The sequence below is a fragment of the Tachysurus vachellii genome, chromosome 11 (genome assembly GCF_030014155.1).
Source record: "Tachysurus vachellii isolate PV-2020 chromosome 11, HZAU_Pvac_v1, whole genome shotgun sequence".
In the NCBI taxonomy this organism is placed as follows: Eukaryota; Metazoa; Chordata; class Actinopteri; order Siluriformes; family Bagridae; genus Tachysurus; species Tachysurus vachellii.
In genome coordinates, this window is record NC_083470.1 from 1,662,513 (window position 1) to 1,685,000 (window position 22,488).

At 40.2% G+C, this 22,488-nt stretch overlaps 1 protein-coding gene across 5 annotated transcripts; it reads right to left on the bottom strand.

Moving 5' to 3' along the window:
* Window positions 1–611: 611 nt before the first annotated feature.
* On the bottom strand, window positions 612–19,869 carry nexn (nexilin (F actin binding protein)). Of its 5 annotated transcripts, none has more exons than XM_060882222.1 (15): window positions 19,684–19,869; window positions 15,026–15,359; window positions 14,588–14,779; window positions 14,127–14,214; window positions 13,866–14,014; window positions 12,620–12,823; window positions 12,331–12,507; window positions 11,632–11,820; window positions 10,777–10,971; window positions 10,152–10,187; window positions 8,406–8,600; window positions 8,101–8,322; window positions 7,400–7,588; window positions 6,583–6,946; window positions 612–1,814 (listed from the first exon to the last, which is right to left on the bottom strand). In XM_060882222.1, the coding sequence occupies exons 2-15, from the start codon at window positions 15,299–15,301 to the stop codon at window positions 1,801–1,803; spliced, it is 2,490 nt and encodes an 829-aa protein (XP_060738205.1). In that variant the 5' UTR covers window positions 15,302–15,359; window positions 19,684–19,869; the 3' UTR covers window positions 612–1,800. The 5 variants fall into 5 exon arrangements, with proteins under 5 accessions (XP_060738205.1, XP_060738204.1, XP_060738203.1 ...); XM_060882221.1 differs by having other exon boundaries at window positions 612–1,726; window positions 8,101–8,328; XM_060882220.1 differs by having other exon boundaries at window positions 8,101–8,328.
* Window positions 19,870–22,488: the final 2,619 nt, after the last annotated feature.

Here is a 22,488-nt window from a genome sequence, read left to right on the forward strand (position 1 = left end):
TGAATCCTGTTTCCAAAAACTTTTTATATGATTGGCTAATTTAGTACATGATTGACAGCAGCGCCAGCCAATGATACGATTCTTTTAGAGAGACGTTCGATTTGATGCAACAGCAGTGACCTCTTGTGGTCATAGTGGGTCACTGTACTGTTTTGCCTCACAGATTTTAAGCACATTTTATAGCATGTATCAATAAATCGGTAGAAATGTTCAGTGTTAAATTGTGCATATGTATAGATAGAATCAGTGTACTTTGGTTGTGTAATTATTGTTTTGATTTTATTACATTTTTTAAATATTACTGCCTACATTTTGTCCTTTAAACACTTTCAACACACTACAACACAATAACACAATAACACACATGAACCCAAACACAAGAACAATATAATCTATCAATTACACTTCCTATACTTTAATTTATACTTGAGCTATTATTTATACTATTATTAAACTGAAATGATTATAAGATTAGAAAATAACACATGAACAAAAATGGATAATTGCTCATTTATTAATGGATAACTTTATTATAGAATTATTTATTATTTATTTCCCAAATTCTGTTTGTTCTTGATGCCAAAAATAACGACACGGAACTGTTTACCGTTTTATTCATTTTATTAAAAGTTTAAATATCACAAATATCTTTTGTTTGTTTTTTTAAACATTTCTATCCTAAACTCATTGTATGCAAACCTCAGCACTGCTTTATGAGCTAATCACGAGATTTTAATTCGACATAATACACATGGCCTTATGAAAATGTGAACAATTCATCAAATGAGCGACTTTAAATCACAGAGAGGATGAATACAGTTGTTCCTGCATCGTGAAAGAACCGTTTGAGGAACAGACCACTCAGAAATCGTGGGTGAAAAAGTTTCTAGAACAGCAGCTCAGGTTTCTATTAAAGCACATGTTATTGTTTTTACATGTCCTGCATTTGACAGACAGCTTCATCCAGAGCATCTTACGATTTTTTTACACAATCAAGGGTTAAGGGCCTTGTTCAGGGGCCCATCAATGGCATCTTGATGGACTTGGGATTTGAACACCCACCCTTCCAATTAGTAATCTAGTAACCACTAGTCTACCACATGCCTTTTGAATCCGTAGTAATGGTGGATTCACAACAGATTTTACATGAAAACCATTGATGTGCTGCTGTTTTCTATAAGGAGACTGTTATGAAACATGTGGAAGAAGTCTCCAGTGTCAGCGCTTTGTAACAGTCAGAAGTAAAGCTGGAATTTTTGGAACTGCAACATCGCTCATTTTCAACATTATTTATATTTCTGAGAGAACCGATTCTCTTAAACAGACCACTTCCTTCATTCCTCCTTAAAGTAGAAACAGCAGTTGACCCTGTTGCGTTATTCAAGCCATAAATCTTTTCAAATCGAAGTGTACGTCTTTAACAGCTGATGGAATCTGACTGTCTGGTTTTGGCACAAAATCACTGAAAGTCTTCTTTCTGATGGTGAGGGCAGCTTTCACATGTAAACACATCTTTCACTTCAACTTTGATCGGATTCTTTGGAGGAATGGTGAAAAACACACAAACACAAACACACACACAAACACACAGGCTGCTTTTCCTCCTCTGAAGAAGAACGTTTGGCCCTACCATGAGATGTGAACTTTAAAAAAGTACAAAGACATGAAAAAGACAGGGAAAGTTCCGGAGAGAGAGAGAGCGATGGGACCTGTCAGTAGTCCTCAGCTGGAGAGAGCGAGAGAGAGAAAGAAAGAAAGAGAGAGAGAGAGAGAGAGAGAGAGAGAGTGCGATAGGACCTGTCAGTAGTCATCAGCTGGAAAGAGAGAGAGAGAGAGAGAGAGTGAGTGAGAGAAAGAGAGAGAGAGAGAGAGAGAGAGAGAGAGAGAGAGAGAGAGAGAGAGAGAGAGAGAGATGATCGTAAGGCAAATGAAAAATCTTTGATGAGCAGTAATGAGAAGTGATGGACGATTCATATATGATTCATTTTTTAGAAATGACTCATTTAAGTGAATCCTCAAGAGATTTGATTCATAAACACAAATAAATCATAAAAAATGTAATAAACAGATAAAACAAGTATTAAAGACCGCATTCAAAGTGAGTGACGTTTTTCCAAATGTTATGTTAATAGTCATTAAACTGAACTTCTGAGTATTCAGAGATGGTTTATGCAGCTGCTTAAGTGGATTTTCTGGGCTCTTTATTAACATTAGTACAATAATTCAGATTATCAGAAGTGCTGACAAAAAACAGCCCAGGATAGAGAATGTGGACTCACAAATTAAATAGCAGTCTGAATACCATGTGTACACAGTTTCAGTATTAAATCTTTGATGCGCAATCAACTCTGAGGACTCTCAAGGTCTGCTGTCATGACATGTGTGTGTTACATCATGTAAGGTTTGCAAACTAACAGTGGTTAACTAGCTTAAATTAACTTAGCAAACTGAGTGAGCTTGGAACTTGGTGAAACAGCTGATGTTAGAGTTAGGTGAAAGTTTGTTAATGGAGAAGACAATTCAGCTGTCATTTCACCAGGTGAAGAGCTTTGACCTCTAGAAATGCAAAGGTGTGGCATCCAGCAATACAGAGCTTTGAGCATTAGAAATAAAGAGGTGTGACCTCTAGAAATAAATAGGTGTTGCCTCTAAAAATAAAGAGGTGTGGCCTCTAGAAATACAGAGCTGTGAGATCTAGAAATAAAAAGGTGTGGCCACTAGAAATACAGAGGTGTTGCCTCTACGTAGAAATACAGAGGTGTGGCCTCTAAAAATACAGAGGTGTGGCCTCTAGAAATACAGAGGTGTGGCCTCTAGAAATACAGAGCTGCGAGCTCTAGAAATAAAAAGGTGTGGCCACTGAAAATAAATAGGTGTTGGCCTCTAAAAATACAGAGGTGTGGCCTCTAGAAATAAAGAGGTGTGGCCTCTAGAAATACAGAGGTGTGGCCTCTAGAAATACAGAGCTGTGAGCTCTAGAAATAAATAGGTGTGGCTCTGAAAATAAATAGGTGTTGCCTCTAGAAATACAGAGGTGTGGCCTCTGAAAATAAATAGGTGTTGGCCTTAGAAGTACACAGGTGTGGCCTCTAAAAATACAGAGGTGTGGCCTCTAGAAATACAGAGCTGTGAGCTCAAGAAATAAATAGGTGTTGCCTCTAGAAATACATAGGTGTGGCCTCTAGAAATACAGAGCTGTGAGCTCAAGAAATAAATAGGTGTTGCCTCTAGAAATACAGAGGTGTGGCCTCTAGAAATACAGAGCTGTGGCCTCTAGAAATACAGAGCTGTGAGCTCTAGAAATAAATAGGTGTTGCCTCTAGAAATACAGAGGTGTGGCCTCTGAAAATAATATGGTGTTGGCCTCTAAAAATACAGAGGTGTGGCCTCTAGAAATACAGAGCTGTGAGATCTAGAAATAAAAAGGTGTGGCCACTAGAAATACAGAGGTGTTGCCTCTACGTAGAAATACAGAGGTGTGGCCTCTAGAAATACAGAGCTGCGAGCTCTAGAAATAAAAAGGTGTGGCCACTGAAAATAAATAGGTGTTGGCCTCTAAAAATACAGAGGTGTGGCCTCTAGAAATAAAGAGGTGTGGCCTCTAGAAATACAGAGGTGTGGCCTCTAGAAATACAGAGCTGTGAGCTCTAGAAATAAATAGGTGTGGCTCTGAAAATAAATAGGTGTTGCCTCTAGAAATACAGAGGTGTGGCCTCTGAAAATAAATAGGTGTTGGCCTTAGAAGTACACAGGTGTGGCCTCTAAAAATACAGAGGTGAGGCCTCTAGAAATACAGAGCTGTGAGCTCAAGAAATAAATAGGTGTTGCCTCTAGAAATACATAGGTGTGGCCTCTAGAAATACAGAGCTGTGAGCTCAAGAAATAAATAGGTGTTGCCTCTAGAAATACAGAGGTGTGGCCTCTAGAAATACATAGGTGTGGCCTCTAGAAATACAGAGCTGTGGCCTCTAGAAATACAGAGCTGTGAGCTCTAGAAATAAATAGGTGTTGCCTCTAGAAATACAGAGGTGTGGCCTCTGAAAATAATATGGTGTTGGCCTCTAAAAATACAGAGGTGTGGCCTCTAGAAATACAGAGCTGTGAGATCTAGAAATAAAAAGGTGTGGCCACTAGAAATACAGAGGTGTTGCCTCTACGTAGAAATACAGAGGTGTGGCCTCTAGAAATACAGAGCTGCGAGCTCTAGAAATAAAAAGGTGTGGCCACTGAAAATAAATAGGTGTTGGCCTCTAAAAATACAGAGGTGTGGCCTCTAGAAATAAAGAGGTGTGGCCTCTAGAAATACAGAGGTGTGGCCTCTAGAAATACAGAGCTGTGAGCTCTAGAAATAAATAGGTGTGGCTCTGAAAATAAATAGGTGTTGCCTCTAGAAATACAGAGGTGTGGCCTCTGAAAATAAATAGGTGTTGGCCTTAGAAGTACACAGGTGTGGCCTCTAAAAATACAGAGGTGAGGCCTCTAGAAATACAGAGCTGTGAGCTCAAGAAATAAATAGGTGTTGCCTCTAGAAATACATAGGTGTGGCCTCTAGAAATACAGAGCTGTGAGCTCAAGAAATAAATAGGTGTTGCCTCTAGAAATACAGAGGTGTGGCCTCTAGAAATACATAGGTGTGGCCTCTAGAAATACAGAGCTGTGGCCTCTAGAAATACAGAGCTGTGAGCTCTAGAAATAAATAGGTGTTGCCTCTAGAAATACAGAGGTGTGGCCTCTGAAAATAATATGGTGTTGGCCTCTAAAAATACAGAGGTGTGGCCTCTAGAAATACAGAGCTGTGAGATCTAGAAATAAAAAGGTGTGGCCACTAGAAATACAGAGGTGTTGCCTCTACGTAGAAATACAGAGGTGTGGCCTCTAGAAATACAGAGCTGCGAGCTCTAGAAATAAAAAGGTGTGGCCACTGAAAATAAATAGGTGTTGGCCTCTAAAAATACAGAGGTGTGGACTCTAGAAATAAAGAGGTGTGGCCTCTAGAAATACAGAGGTGTGGCCTCTAGAAATACAGAGCTGTGAGCTCTAGAAATAAATAGGTGTGGCTCTGAAAATAAATAGGTGTTGCCTCTAGAAATACAGAGGTGTGGCCTCTGAAAATAAATAGGTGTTGGCCTTAGAAGTACACAGGTGTGGCCTCTAAAAATACAGAGGTGAGGCCTCTAGAAATACAGAGCTGTGAGCTCAAGAAATAAATAGGTGTTGCCTCTAGAAATACATAGGTGTGGCCTCTAGAAATACAGAGCTGTGAGCTCAAGAAATAAATAGGTGTTGCCTCTAGAAATACAGAGGTGTGGCCTCTAGAAATACATAGGTGTGGCCTCTAGAAATACAGAGCTGTGGCCTCTAGAAATACAGAGCTGTGAGCTCTAGAAATAAATAGGTGTTGCCTCTAGAAATACAGAGGTGTGGCCTCTGAAAATAATATGGTGTTGGCCTCTAAAAATACAGAGGTGTGGCCTCTAGAAATACAGAGCTGTGAGATCTAGAAATAAAAAGGTGTGGCCACTAGAAATACAGAGGTGTTGCCTCTACGTAGAAATACAGAGGTGTGGCCTCTAGAAATACAGAGCTGCGAGCTCTAGAAATAAAAAGGTGTGGCCACTGAAAATAAATAGGTGTTGGCCTCTAAAAATACAGAGGTGTGGACTCTAGAAATAAAGAGGTGTGGCCTCTAGAAATACAGAGGTGTGGCCTCTAGAAATACAGAGCTGTGAGCTCTAGAAATAAATAGGTGTGGCTCTGAAAATAAATAGGTGTTGCCTCTAGAAATACAGAGGTGTGGCCTCTGAAAATAAATAGGTGTTGGCCTTAGAAGTACACAGGTGTGGCCTCTAAAAATACAGAGGTGAGGCCTCTAGAAATACAGAGGTGTGGCCTCTAGAAATACAGAGCTGTGAGCTCTAGAAATACAGAGGGGTGGCCTCTAGAAATACATAGGTGTGGCCTCTAGAAATACAGAGCTGTGAGCTCTAGAAATACAGAGGTGTGGCCTCTGAAAATAATATGGTGTTGGCCTCTGAAAATACAGAGGTGAGGCCTCTAGAAATACAGAGCTGTGGCATCTAAAAATATAGAGGTGTGGCCTCTAGAAATACAGAGCTGTGAGCTCTAGAAATAAATAGGTGTGGCTCTGAAAATAACTAGGTGTTGCCTCTAGAAATACACAGATGTGGCCTCTAGAAAGAAGAGGTTGTGGTCTCTGTGTGGTCTTCAATCAGTCTGATTAAAGCATGTCTGCCTATCCGTATCAGTAAAGGAGGCGTGGCCTCTGTGTCCGTCAGTCCCAGTGAGGGAGGCACAGCCTGTATTTCTCACAGTACTGATTACATGATATAATCCATTAAACCTTCATAACTCACAAGTACTGAATATGACGAGAAGGAAGTTGTGTTTAATATGTTTCTGCTCTGATCCTTCAAAAGAACTGAAGAAGTGAAGAGATTTTCAACAGCTATTATTATAGAAGAGGACAAATGGAGGACTGCAGATTATATGGAGTTAGAAGCAGGAGGAGAAGGAACACCGGCATGCGCTGGTTAATATGGCATGACAGAGGCACCAACTTACTTTCGATAGTGAGAATACACGTGCTGGCGGCGCTGCCACGGCTGTTCACAGCCTTGCACATGTACTCGCCCTCGTCCTCGGGGAAGGTCTCGGGCAGGTAGAGGCAGTAGGTCTCACCTCGCTCGATATACTGATAATCCTCACAGTCCTGGAGGAGCTCACCCTCAAACCACCACGTCACCTCAGGCTTGGGCTCGCCTGTGATCTTAACTGTGAAGCGTACTGGCTCAGAATCCACCACCGTCTGGTTCTTCAGAGGCTTTTTGAACCATGGGGCGCCCGAGCGGCCGTGATCATCCTCCTCGTCGTAGACTGCAGAACCATTCACAACACTGCCTTCCTCTTCATCTTCATCCTCCCTTTCCTGACACACATACATCACAACATGTTTCAAGAGCCATGGAGAAAATTCCAAAAGTCCAAAGCGTCCATGCAAGTCCCACATGCATTAAGAGAGATGTGACAAACACAGCATGATTACTGGACACTGGACCTGATCTAGATTCCTTTTGCAGACTGCTTGATTTCACGATCTTCAGGAGGATCTAGAAACTAGCTCTGAGCTGGATTTTTTTTTCTCAGACTATAAGCAGCAGCTATGACTTTTTTTGGCACAAACTCGCTATTTGATCTGTGGATAAAACACACACTAAAGCACATGCAACTCCCCACTCAAGCTCCTCAAAGCTAACACAACCCTTTCAGGTCAAATCATCAGATCTATTTTCAGAATGAATCACGACATGGAATTTTTCCCTCTTTGTGCTGGACCTTCCAAAAGTTAGCTGTTAAACAAAGCATCCCATGAGACTTTTACTTTTTGGAGAGCAGCATCGATTTCCTGCTGTTCAAACTGCATCCTCTGGAGCTTCTGCTCTTCGATCCTCCTCTTTTCCTCCTCCTCACGTGCTTTGGCCATCTGCTCGAACCGTGCACGCATGTCCACTTTCTGCTTGAATGGCGCGTCGTCCGCTTTCACGGCACCCTTCATGTCCTCGCCCTCATCCTGCAGGGAAGGAAAAAAACACATGTTGATATACATAAACAAAACAACAGACAAACCAGGAAACAACCTTGAACTATCAGAGGAGGTACAAAAGTTCTGGTACTTTTCAAATACAAGAAAAAGTTCAGATTTCCAAAAACTTTCTGAATTGCTGAATTTTTTTTTTAAATATATAAATTAAAATGAAAGTTTCAAGGGTTTCAGAAATAGTTCCTGTGTTTTTTTTCTTTCTGGAAAAGCAAATTAAATTATTAGATTGTAAACTTTTGCGGAATTTTAAAGGTTTAAAGTTTTTGAAAAAGTTTATAGGCTTCTGAAAAGCAGCTTCCTTGTTTGCTAAAATGTTTTGAAAAGATTTTAGAATAAAACAAGGGAAAAAAGCTTCCAGAAAAGTTTTTCGCTATGAAAAAGGATCTTGGACTTCTAAAAAAAAAAAAAAAAAACTAAATAGAATGAAACATTTATGTGAATAGAAACCATTCGAAAGATAACTAGATGTTTGAGGCTGGTACCTCCACGCAGCGCTCGGATTCCCTCTCTTTGATCTCCTCATCGATGGCCTTTCTTCTTGCTCTCTCCTCCTCGATCTTCCTCTGGATCTCCTCCTCTGTGAGCTGCTTGATCTTCTCAAACTTCACCTTCAGGTTCTTGGCCTGGATGGAGCCGGTTCTCTTCAGTTTTGTCAACTCTTCATACTCGGGGCTCACCACCTCCGTGGTCTCGTTGATCTCCTCCTGACACTCACACATACACACACACACTTAACATACACATTTGTGTTTACATGAAGAGTAAGAGCAGTAGGATTGATGCTTACCTCGCCCATCTCCTGACGCAGCTGCTCTAACTCTTTCTTCTCCATCTCCATCTTCTGGCGTCGCGCCTCCGCCTTCCTTTTCCGCTTCTCCTCCTCTTTCATCTTCATCATCTCCTCAAAATTGATCTCCAGTTTCCCAGGATGCATTGCTTCCTGCGACTCCGTCCTGACCAGGGTGTCGTCCTCATCCTGCGCCTGTGGGGGACAGACAGTGACGTGTGGCTTATAAGTATTGGACAATGTTCAAAATCTATATGTTTTAAAGTCTTTTATGAGATCTATATACAATCCACTGTTAGTCTCGAACATCAGACACCAAATATGTCAAACATTTAGATATCTAAGGATGTATCTCCTCTCTATTTAGTCACTTCAGTAAGCAGCGTCACAGCCATGAGCATTAAAACACGCCACAGTGTTATTTATAATGTTTAATTTCACTCATGCTCTGTACTGCTGTGTCAAATTCTAAATATGTGCTTCATAGAGTAGAATATAACACAGTCGAGTAGAAGAGAACGCAGTCGAATTCTAATAGAAAACAATAGAAACCAAAATAAAACAGAACATATTTTAATTCATTAGAGAAGATTAGAAGGCTATAAAACTAAATGGAATAAGATCAACTATAACACAGCTATTAAAAATGAATTTTCTGGAAGGGAAAAACTAAATAGAATTAAACATTTATGGGAATAGAATCCATTCAGAAGATAACTAGAATGGCATCCAGCCAAACAATTACGGATTGAATGAAGCTAAACCCAACAGAATAATAAAGAACTTCGTAGCATAGAGTGAAAATAAAAAAAGATAATAGGATGCAGCTAAACAGAATAGAATTAAATAGAACTGAATACACTGAGGAGGGCACGGTGGCTTAGTGGTTAGCACGTTTGCCTCACACCTCCAGGGTTGGGGGTTCGATTCCCGCCTCCACCTTGTGTGTGTGGAGTTTGCATGTTCTCCCCGTGCCTCGGGGGTTTCCTCCGGGTACTCCGGTTTCCTCCCCCGGTCCAAAGACATGCATGGTAGGTTGATTGGCATCTCTGGAAAAATTGTCCGTAGTGTGTACCGTAGTGTGTGAGTGAATGAGAGTGTGTGTGTGCCATGCGATGGGTTGGCACTCCGTCCAGGGTGTATCCTGCCTTGATGCCCGATGACGCCTGAGATAGGCACAGGCTCCCGTGACCCGTGATAAGCAGTAGAAAATGAATGAATGAATACACTGAAGTATAGAAAAAACCTACAGGGACTTCGATCGAATCAAATAGTACCAAATAACATAGGTGTGAATAGAATTTAATGAGGAGAACGGAATGTAACAAGTTTACAGTAACAATAATTCTATAAGAGAGAGAAGAACACAGCTAAAAAAACCAGACATAAATAAATAAAACAGAATAGAATAAAGTAAAACTAAACAGAAGAATAGGATGGAATTCAGTAGAACAGAATACAACATAATAAAATAGACCAGAATAGAATAGAACACAAAATATTGGAATAGAGAATAGAATCGATGGAACTGAATCAAACGACGGTCGAAGACAGGAAACACTTCAACTAGCGCTTCATGTGTCTCACAGGATGATATTATTTCTACACTTGTACTACATCATATTCGGGAGATTCAGTAACCATGACAACAGCAAATTATTTTGATATTAGATTGGTCTGAATGAAATCCTTCATCTGTTAAATTCATCTTGATAAATCATTTATTTAATAAAAAAAATGCCTTACTTCTCCAGCACTGAGCGTCACGGCATCGTCCTGATCCTGAGACGAGACAGAGTTCAGAAGAGCAGAGCAGCAGAGCAAGACGTGAGCACGGCTTCATCACATTAATTCTACAGACATTTCTATTCTCTCTCAGATAAGGGATCGGTCTCTCCTGTGTTTAACCCTCCGTTCTGTTCCACTTTATATTCCACTCTCACTGAACATATAGAAACCAGCAGGAAACTCAGAACATATGGGTTAAACAGGTCGAGATATAAAACTTCATAATAGTGGAAACGGACGCCGTTGTGTGTTCAGATAAGATTAGCGGGTTAGCTAGCATTCACATACACACTGGATAAACGCCTTGAGAAGCTAACTCAAGATTAACGGTGTCCAGTTGCCAGTCACACCAGTTAAACCAGCAAGCTAACTAGCTGAAATGTAGCAAGCTAGCATGACAATCTAATAGAACGTAAATGACTGCTAAAGTATTAGCTCTGTTAGCATGTTAGCCAGATCCGAATCCAAGATGGCTCACTGAAACAGTGGTGGCCATTTTGTATCCAGTCGATGTGAATTCTCAGAGCCAAGCAGATGCATGCTACAATAACGTGGTTCCAAACTTCCCAACTTTTTGCCTCACCATATTCTTACGAGCCTCTGCAAACAGCCTCTTCTCCTCCTCCAGGCGACGCTTGGCCTCTTCTTCCTTTCTCTTCTGCTCTTCCTCACGTCTCTGCCTCTCCAGTTCCTCGAAGCTGATGGCTAGTTTTCCTGGTGTGGCCCCATCGTCCACGCTCATGGCTGCCAGCAGGATGTCATCTTCTTCGTCTAGATTCTGAGAACACAAGAAGTATAACATTGTTAGCGAACTGAGGAGTTTCTGACAGGCAGCTCAATGCTCAAGGCTACAATCTGTAGAAGAAATTAGCAATAATTTGAATTTATGCTAACACTGTTTTTCTCTAGCTTCCTGATTTCAAAAGATTAGGAACCTGGTGTGAGAGCTAAGATGAGATGGGGCTAGAATGTTAAAGCCCAATCCTAATGCTAATAATAAAAGACTTTAGTAAGTAGCTAAAGAACGTTTTCCATTATCATAGTCATCTATCACAGCTAACATTTTTCATTCACTGTTAGCCATACTAGCATTAGTCAGTGTATGCTTTCTTAAGACACACCGGACTCGTGAAAAAGTCGATTTAGATGAAAGATATAGTGGAAAAACTTCTAAAATATGCTAGATCTTTGCTAATATCTTTTTTTAGCTGTAATAGCTGTAAGCTGAAAGCCTTCTTTCTATACACTTATATGTATAGTTTGTGTATTTATTAGTGCAGTAACAACAATGTTCAACTCCATAAAAATCATCATAAAAAAGAAACGGTGGACACTTTATGCGTTAGACTTTACCGTACAACGTAAGCACACAATCCCAGACATAGCTAGAGTTTGTAAGTGATCTACATTTAGCCTTTTTATTGATGACTGATCTGACCATGCTCTTCCTGGCGTCAGCGAACGCCTTCCTCTCCTCCAGGATGCGTCTCTTCCTTTCTTCCTCCACGCGTTTGTGTTCCTCCTCCAGTCGCTGTCGTTCCAGCTCCTCAAAGCTGAGCCTCAGTTTTCCTGGTCTGATCTCTTCCTTTTCAGCCTGCTCGCTGGACACGTCCTCGTCGTCCTGAACCTGGAACACGTTGAGACATGAACCAGAGATGTGACTAGTTTTTCTCAAAGTTCCTCAAGGATCAAATTAAGTTTTCTATGTTCTGTGCTGCTAAGAAAAGGAGAAATTGTTAACACCCTGAAGTTGATTATTTTGCTCTTACATTACTTGTTCATGTCTTTTATTCCTCTCAAACAGGTTCCCTGGGCTTCTATATAGACGGTGGTTCTGGATTTATAGAACCAGGAGAACCTTTTCCCAAAAAAATGTCTCAGAGTGATGAAGCTTTTCTATTAAACTTATTCTAAAATTCAGTGCTATTAAACATGCTTTTTAGAGCATTCTGTGATTTGCATCAACACCTTCCAACCAATCAGAGTCCAGTATACAACAAGTAATGTTTACAACAATTTAGTTTCTATTTTAGAACAAAATAAAGTGCGATAACACAGAGCAGCTTATTTCGTACTTGGTGATGTGTAACACACTAAGGTTTTAAGTATGGACAAGAGCAGAGTGTAAAGTGTGTACCATGCCCAGTTTGGCCTCCTCAAAAGCTTTCCTCTCCTCCTGGAGCCTCCTCCTGGCCTCCTCCTCAGCCTGTTTCCTTTGCTGCTCCTGCCGCTCCTTCTCCTGCTCCTCAAATGTCAGACACAGCTTTCCTGGAGTCACGCGCTCCTTCTCTTTCCCATGGCTCTCCTCATCGTCCTGCGAAACCAAAACCCATCAGATTCATCAACATCCCATTCTGCTGAAGCATCACACACTTTTCTTGTCTGGTTTTCTGATCTCCACCATGCCCGTGTCTGATCTTCCTGACCTGGTTTGTGGAAACGGATCTTCGCTTGGCCTCTCTGAATGAGCGTCGGTTCTCGTCGTATCTCTTCTTTTTTTCCTCCTCGCTCCTCTTGTTCATCTCCTCCGCTCGGCTCTTCTCAATGTCCTCGAAATTCATTTTGATCTTCCCAGGTTGCTTCTGCGATTTGGCTGGAACGACTCGCACCAAGATGCTGCTGTCTCCTTCCTGTGAGATAAAGTACAGAAACATTGAATGCTGTAATTCAAGTAGGATTGTTTTTAGTTGTTTTTAAGTTTGTATAAAGAATGCAGAAATTTGAGTGAAGCACCCGGAGTCTTATTTTATCACTTACTGAAACTTCAAACAGGTTCTGGACCAAAGATTTAATCGTTTGTTTGATTACAGAAATGCAGATGGAAACCGACGTGTTCCTGCGTCCTGCTTTCTCTGACACACAAAGAGCTCCAAGTGAGCCGTATTGTAGGCCTCGTCGTTCTGCTGGCTCAGCTGCCTCTGTTTTTTCTGCTAGAGTCCCTGATAGTAGAGACTAATTCAGAGCGAAAAAGTGGCTGACGGCTCGTTTTAGACCGTGTGTGAAACAGTTGCCGGTCACATGTCGTCTGGACCTGCCAGTTTTACAGCCCTTACAGTCAGAGCTCTGTGGCAGATGCAACAGACACAATTGGTCCACACCAGTGCCATGTTTATTTTAAAACAAGCGATGCGTTCTCTTAGTTCTGAAGTTCGGATATTTAATTAAAGGAGATCTGACTGTCTAACACACTTCCTCTGGTTAAAGAACACAATATTCTATGCTCTATTTTAAACCACAGTCTCCACACACCATGTGTCACCGCTCTGAAGTGACCCTTGACTTTCCTAACATGGACACACACACACACACCAGCTGGTTGGTCGAGCGGATATGATATCTCCAAAGATACAGAAGGTATGGAGAGATGTGTTAGTGTTTCTTTGGTCTAAAACAAAGCATTCACTGTTACTAACTCACTGTTACAAGAATTTATAATCTATTTTATTTATTAACCCACAACATCAAGTACTTTTTATGTTTATAGTTACAATTAATACAGCAGCTAGAAACAGTGTTCTTGATTTAGCATGTCGCTTGAAACAAAATAATGCAGCTTAAAATGTTACTGAGAAAGAAGCAAAAAAACCTCCTCTGTCCTGCAGTTCCAGCTTCACCTCTTACTGTTAAAAAGCCCTGACACTGGAGACTCCTTTCCTAAACGCTCTTGCTCACCTCCTCCACCTTCTTGGCTAACTCCTTCTTAATCTTGGCCTTCTCCAAGGCCTCCTGAGTGACGCGCTTCTTCCTCTCTTCCTCCATCTTCCTCCTCTGGTCTTCCTCTCTCTGCTTCTCCATCTCAGCGAATTTCCCCTTCACGCTGCCTGTGGACACATCGGGAGCAAAAACCAGATTAAGGATTAAAAGAAGGCTTAGGTTTGGATTTTGGACCCTTTCAGGACACCAGTGTCTTCTGTGTTTAGTCTTCTGACTCACCGATGATCTTTGGGACGTAGGATTTCTCAACTTTGGCCGGTTTTACTTCCTCCTCCTCCTCGTCGCTGGAGGCAAGCAGCTCTTGTATCTGTGGAGGATAAGACAGCGGGTTGTTGTGAGGTTATAAAAGGTTTATCTGGGGATCATCTGCTTTTAGGTGGCCTGCACCGTGATAACGGCTGTTAATCCTGTAAGTCCAGCCTGCAGCGGAGACAACGATTGGACCTCCTACAGTCACATGCCGCAGCCGTAAGTCTTTAAATATCATTTAAATACGATTTTTGTAGAATATATAACCAGGACCTATTTACAGGAAGATATAAAGAAATATGGAGTGTGTGTGAGATATAGAGATAGATTGATAGGGTACCAATACTTAGATAGATAGATTTTAGCCACATTTAGTACATAGATGTACTACATAAATGTAGTTTTTAGCCACATTTAGTTCACATACTGACCAACTGCTTTTTGCGGATCCTCTCCCGCTCTTTGATGTACTGCTCCTTGCGTTTCTTTTGCTCCTCCTCGCTCCTCATGCGGTTCCTCTCCTCTCTGACCTTCTGCATGGCCTCAAACTTGCTCTTCACGTCTCCTTTGCCCGTTTTCGGGATGTAGCTCTTCTGCACTGGTTTGTTGGTCTTGAGAAGTCTCTTTGGGAAGAAAGCAAGCAAGATGACCACAAGGTCAGTAGGAATAAATGATCTTGATCTTCTTGAACCTGATATGACTAACAGATTCCTTTTGGAACCTCTAATGACAATCCTATTGAGCATGATCTTCTTTACATCAATAACGTTTAATAGAAAATCCTCATTTTATATTTCTTTTTATTTCTGCTCTGATGAGTCAAAGACCTTCTCACTCATAGGTCTGGTCTCAGAAGATGGTGTCCATACCTCTTGTTTTAGGGCAACGTCTGTCAGGTTGGCTCCGTCCTCCGTCACCTCGTCCTCCAAATCCCCGACGTCATTCATGTTGTCCACCTCAGTGATGCCGATGTCCGAGCTCTTCTGCGGCCGTTCTCGCTTTCTCGTCCTGCCCACCTTCTTGGTCTCTTTTTCCTCCTTGACGCCGTTCATTTCTTCCACCTGAGTCTTGCTTTCCTCAGCGTCTTCTAGGTGTGTCATTTTGTTCATGTGCTCTGCGTTATCAAGGCTCATGACGTCGGCCATGGTGGCGTCTCTGTTAGACGTGATGACGAGGCCTAGAGATGGATCCTTCAGGGGAAGTCTGTGATGAAGCAGAAAGAGAACCATGTCAACAAATCAGAGTAAAGTCATTACTCAAAGGAAATCAGTCAGTCATTTTAACCTAATGAACAATTAAACCTTTAACACATTTCACTAGTAGTTGAGTTTACAGCCCTGACTTTATGGCTCTTTTTTTCCTCTATAGATAACCATAGACAACTTATATATTTCTATAATCTTTCAATTCGATTACAGTTACACCATTTTTATTTAAATTTGTTTCGTAACCCGGATTAAAAACCTTAACCTGATCACCTGATCTGGTTCTGTGGTTTTGTCTCTGGGTTCCTTTGGTTCCAACAGATGACAAGAACCTGTAATGTTAGAAACTCTAAGCAGGTTGACAAGACAAGCTGCTCAGGATCCTGTAATCTCACACCAGCACCTGGTACAGAGTCGGAATTTATGACTCTCCACTTGGTGTCATTAAAAGAGTGATGGAGCGGATGAAGCAGTGTATAAAAATAAAAACTGAGTCGTGTATTTATAGAAATGATTTCAGACTCAGAAACTCAGACGTCGGAAGGTTTCAGGTTTGAATCCATCTGAAATATTGACAGACACGGATGATTCACAACGCAGATGATTATTCACATCTGAGTGAACATCAGTGCACCATTTAACCGCACCAGACATCACACACACATCACACACCACTTAATACGTTTATATTTTACAGTTCAGAAGAAGAATGAACTAATCAAGAGCATGTTTGTTTAAAAGCTATTAGCCTGCTAGCTCCACTGCAGTAGGCTAAAGATTTGTTTCTACCAGAGCAGCTCTAGATGTTCGTAGATTGTCCCTTCGGTATATTTAGAAACAAATTCACGCAATCGTTACTTCTTATATTGTCTGAAAAATGTTTCTCAGTTCTTCTCAGTTTGATCTCACATTTGCTCATATTTTAGCTTCCACCTGAAGTTAATTATTTTTTAGTTAGACAGCTACATTAGCCTCATAGCTCTTGTTCAAAACCAATCACACAAACGTCAGAAAGCAAAAGGCAAACGTTCCAGCTGACCAACTAAATGTGTGTCACTCGGTTGTCGCTATGGAGATTTAGCTAGCTGTGTTTCTCAGCTAACAAGTCAGTTATTTTGATGATGGGAGAAATACAGCTACATTTTAATCATGTATCATCTCATAAACTCTGAGGTAATTAAGCTGATATAACTGCTTCATTTAGGCTCGGGACAGAACCGAATACGTATAAACTCTGAGGTAATTAAGCTGATATAACAGCTTCATTTAGGCTCGGGACAGAACCGAATACGAATAAACTCTGAGGTAATTAAGCTGATATAACAGCTTCATTTAGGCTCGGGACAGAACCGAATACGTATAAACTCTGAGGTAATTAAGCTGATATAACAGCTTCATTTAGGCTCGGGACAGAACCGAATACGAATAAACTCTGGGGTAATTAAGCTGATATAACAGCTTCATTTAGGCTCGGGACAGAACCGAATACGAATAAAGTCTGAGGTAATTAAGCTGATATAACAGCTTCATTTAGGCTCGGGACAGAACCGAATACGAATAAACTCTGAGGTAATTAAGCTGATATAACAGCTTCATTTAGGCTCGGGACAGAACCGAATACGAATAAACTCTGAGGTAATTAAGCTGATATAACAGCTTCATTTAGGCTCGGGACAGAACCGAATACGAATAAACTCTGAGGTAATTAAGCTGATATAACAGCTTCATTTAGGCTCGGGACAGAACCGAATACGTATAAACTCTGAGGTAATTAAGCTGATATAACAGCTTCATTTAGGCTCGGGACAGAACCGAATACGTATAAACTCTGAGGTAATTAAGCTGATATAACAGCTTCATTTAGGCTCGGGACAGAACCGAATACGAATAAACTCTGGGGTAATTAAGCTGATATAACAGCTTCATTTAGGCTCGGGACAGAACCGAATACGAATAAACTCTGAGGTAATTAAGCTGATATAACAGCTTCATTTAGGCTCGGGACAGAACCGAATACGAATAAACTCTGAGGTAATTAAGCTGATATAACAGCTTCATTTAGGCTCGGGACAGAACCGAATACGTATAAACTCTGAGGTAATTAAGCTGATATAACAGCTTCATTTAGGCTCGGGACAGAACCGAATACGAATAAACTCTGAGGTAATTAAGCTGATATAACAGCTTCATTTAGGCTCGGGGCAGAACCGAATACGAATAAAGTCTGAGGTAATTAAGCTGATATAACAGCTTCATTTAGGCTCGGGACAGAACCGAATACGAATAAACTCTGAGGTAATTAAGCTGATATAACAGCTTCATTTAGGCTCGGGACAGAACCGAATACGAATAAACTCTGAGGTAATTAAGCTGATATAACAGCTTCATTTAGGCTCGGGACAGAACCGAATACGAATAAACTCTGAGGTAATTAAGCTGATATAACAGCTTCATTTAGGCTCGGGACAGAACCCAATACGCATAAACTCTGAGGTAATTAAGCTGATATAACAGCTTTATTTAGGCTCGGGACAGAACCGAATACGAATAAATTTATGTTTTTGAAAAAGAATCCAACATAGTGTGAGTTTTTATTGCTCTGTAAAGACAAATAAAGATTACAACACTACTTAAGAGTTTGTTGAGATTTTGGAAAGATTTTTTGTAGCAGAAAATATTCTGTGAGCAGGAATTAGAACAACCTGCACACATCTCCAGTTGAGAGCGAGACATGTTACGAACAGGAATGATGTAGCTGAGACACGATGGAGATACAGAGAGTTACAGCATCGTGAGCCCACAAACACAACACAACGGTCAGAGCTACACTCTGTTTCTGTGTCTTTTATAACGAAACGGTCAGAACAGCGAATGTGTGACATCATAATAGTTTGCTTTTTTACAGGAAGTTAGTGAAGTTGTTTCTTTCCCTGCAGCAGCACATCCACAGGGTTTTATTGTCTTACACCACAAGCTTTTTGACAACATGTACCACCTTGAGCTTCTTTAGTCAGTTAGAAGAACGTCTCGTTCCCTCTCCAGCGCTTCTTTTATTTTTTGAAATGAAGATCGTTTTGGGGCAAACCATTAGCGCACGTTTTAACAAGACATTGTGGGTTTGTGTAGCGCTAACGATTAAACATTCTAGTGAGCTTTCAAACAGATTTACATGAACGTCATGAGAACCTTCATGACTGAATAGCAAAGCCTAAATTTAACTGCGGTCCACGTGACCCTCGGCTATTTCCGAGCACAGCTATGTGGTGAGATGGGGACGACACACAGACACATACACATCTCATATAATTATACTTTTAAAATCAGGTTTTATAGATCAATATTATTTATTTGTTATTTCTACTCTAGAACTAGCATCTGTTGTCGAGTTTGTACATCATTTCCACTTCTATCTCTTAATCATAATGACACACACACATAGACACACACACAGAAACACATACACACATACTAGAAAAACACTGATTCAGTTGGATCATAAATTAATTATAAATGCTGATTTTATTATTAGGAATGGATTATTATTATTATTATTATTATTATTATTATTATTATTATTATTATTATTATTATTGTTTATATATACATATATATGTGCGTGTGTGTGTATGTGTGTGTGTATTTACTTCCAAGACTTACACCGAATACTTCATGTATTCATCATATATATTTTTTGTAAAGGTGTCATCTGGCTCTATGTTTAGCTCAGATTACTCTCACGCCATAACGACCGTCTATTTATGGACGTCGTCTATTTTTTTTCATCACTTCACCTCCATCAATAAATTTCTGCATAAATTTGAGACTTGGGTCTTTATTTATTTTATTAAACTCATTCTAGCAGTTTTTGTTCATTATTCTCAATTAACTCAATTAAAACATTCATTATGAACAATTTAAACCAACATCTGCTTCATATCAGGAAACTGTATAAAATTCTGTTCTTATAAAAAGAAATAAAACAAAACGAAATGTCGAAAAAAAAAAGTGAAATTGGAAATCAATCAAGAATCAAGAGCAGGGAAGAAAAACAGAAAAACCAATAAGGATATAAAATTTTCTTCAAAATAAATAAATAAATTTCAAATATAAAATTTCCATATTGATAAAATCCTATAAATCTGGTTTTAAAAATGTAAGTGAAATTAAGGTTTTTAGAGATAAATGGAATTATTCAAACAAACTCTGTGAGATTGATCTTATTTGGGTATATGGTATTTTTTTATTCTGAATTTTTAGCCATCGTTTTTAATCTCTGAAAATTTGACAATTTCAGACTGATTTAATGAAATAATGAAACTTACCGTGCTGTAGTTCCTCCTCCTGACTCTCATAGGAGGTTTTGTCCAAAAAAAAAACTCTTCTGGTATCCACAGCGAGATCCGGATTCGTAATTCCACACTGTGCAGTGTGTTTGTGCGTGTGTGTGTGCGTGTGTGTGTGTGTGTGTGTGTGTGTGTGTGTGTGTGTGTTACTGTCAGGAGAATGAGTGAGGCTTACAGATGGACCTGCCCTGGCCATAAAAGCCCTGTTATACCGGCCACCACATTCCACACGCGTCACCACTCCACAGCTGTCACACAACACCCCCCCCCCCCCCACACACACACACACACACATACACACACACCATCCACCCCACCCACCCATGGCTGCCCTTTTTACCCCCTCCCCAATTTCCTCTTACCCTGTCCTGTAGCTGAGCTTTGTGGGGCTTCAGAGTCACTTTATTACTTTGAGTAATCAGTGCTGAATCGACACCCAGAGTTTTACACAGTTTCCATCATTCCACAAATCAACACCGCGGAGGTTTGCTCAACACTTCAACAACGTCACTTCACTTAACACTGCGAAGCTCATTTAGCATCCTAGCATTTCTTTTATCAATGTGGGAGGTGAGTTCATTCAACACCGTGTGAGTTGTTTCGATACTGCGCATCATAACACAACTCAGTGAGAGTCATTTCAACACTGAACAATTCAATACCACACAGATCAAATAAACAGAGTTATTTCAAAACTAAATTTAAAACTTAACACTGTGAAAGTGAGAGTTAATCCAACAGTGTACAAGTCATTTTAATACTGTATGACTTAACACTGCGAGAGTTCAATCAAGAAAATCAAGTAAAAAGTTACTTCACTGTGAGAGTGAGCTCAAAACCATAGGAGTTACAGTAAATCAGTTAGAGTGAGCTCAACACCATACGAGTTAAATCAGTTAGAGTGAGCTCAACACCATAGGAGTTAAATCAGTTAGAGTGAGCTCAACACCATACGAGTTAAATCAGTTAGAGTGAGCTCAACACCATACAAGTTAAATCAGTCAGAGTGAGCTCAACACCATACGAGTTAAATCAGTTAAAGTGAGCTCAACACCATAGGAGTTAAATCAGTTAGAGTGAGCTCAACACCATACAAGTTAAATCAGTTAGAGTGAGCTCAACACCATACGAGTTAAATCAGTTAAAGTGAGCTCAACACCATAGGAGTTAAATCAGTTAGAGTGAGCTCAACACCATACGAGTTAAATCAGTTAGAGTGAGTTCAACACCATACGAGTTAAATCAGTTAGAGTGAGCTCAACACCATACGAGTTAAATCAGTTAAAGTGAGCTCAACACCATACGAGTTAAATCAGTTAGAGTGAGCTCAACACCATACGAGTTAAATCAGTTAGAGTGAGCTCAACACCATACGAGTTAAATCAGTTAAAGTGAGCTCAACACCATACGAGTTAAATCAGTTAGAGTGAGTTCAACACCATACGAGTTAAATCAGTTAGAGTGAGTTCAACACCATACGAGTTAAATCAGTTAGAGTGAGCTCAACACCATACGAGTTAAATCAGTTAAAGTGAGCTCAACACCATTTGAGTTAAATCAGTCAAAGTGAGTTCAACACCATACGAGTTAAATCAGTTAGAGAGAGCTCAACACCATACGAGTTAAATCAGTTAGAGTGAGCTCAGCACCATTTGAGTTAAATCAGTTAAAGTGAGCTCAACACCATTTGAGTTAAATCAACACCAGCAGACCACATACATTCATTCAGCACTGTTATACAACACTTATAGTAATCATGAAATACTGCAGGATTAAAGTAAACACTGTAAAATCAACTGTATTCAATTTAGTCTAACACTTTAGGAGATAATTCAATACACCACTTTACTGAACACTGAAACAGTTGTAACTGTACAAATCCACAGAAATGCAGGTCCACGTGTATGCAGGTCATCAGTACAGTGTTCACCCAACACTACTGTGTAAATGTTCACTCAACACCACGGGAGTTTGTTTAGTTCATGAATACAAACACCACACTAATTGATGGATCACAGAGTTTAATACAAGGAGGGAATTCAACACCTCTAGCAATAATTCAACACTGTAGGAGTTACTTCAACATCATCAAGTCAACATAATACTAACTGTTAGATTATCAGCCTGATAATTCAATACTAGATTTAATTCAACACTTCAGAAATAAACACTGCAGGAGACTCAAACAAACAAACAAACAAACAAAAAATGTTTTGTTTTGAAGGTTTTTGAGTCTTTGTTTGTTTTACACTTGAAGTACTTCATGAAAATAGAAAATATTTGTTTGTGTGTGGGGGTGTGGGTGTGGGTGTCAATGTGTGTGAGTGTGTGTGTATGTGGGTGTGTGTGTGTGTGTGCAAGCATGTGTGTGTGTGTGTGTGTGTGTGTGTGTGTGTGTGTGTGTGTGTGTGTGTGTGTGTGTGTGCGAGCATGTGTGTGTGCGAGCTATTACTCAGCGTTATCTTCCTGACACTTTTGATAACCTAAATACCACGACTGCTCAGAGCAAAAAGACAAACATGCACACACACACATACACACACACACACACACACACACACACACACACACACACACACACACACACACATACATACACACACACACACACACACACACACATACATACACACACACACACACACACACACACATACATACAGTCACAGCCGTGTTTAACAGCTGAGCCTCACATAGTGTCAGTAGAATGAATAGAAGATGAATTTAAAGATCACATTAGATTCACATTACTGTAGAGAATTCTTTAGCTCCAGAAGGTTCTTC

Coding starts and splice junctions, on each gene's coding strand:
- nexn (XM_060882221.1), bottom strand. CDS start 15,301: ATGGCCGACGTCATGAGCCTTGATAACGCAGAGCACATGAACAAAATG. Junction 14,015..14,126: donor CTACGTCCCAAAGATCATCG/GTGAGTCAGAAG, acceptor ATGTGTCCACAG/GCAGCGTGAAGGGGAAATTC. Junction 8,601..10,151: donor TGACGCTCAGTGCTGGAGAA/GTAAGGCATTTT, acceptor TGTCCCCCACAG/GCGCAGGATGAGGACGACAC.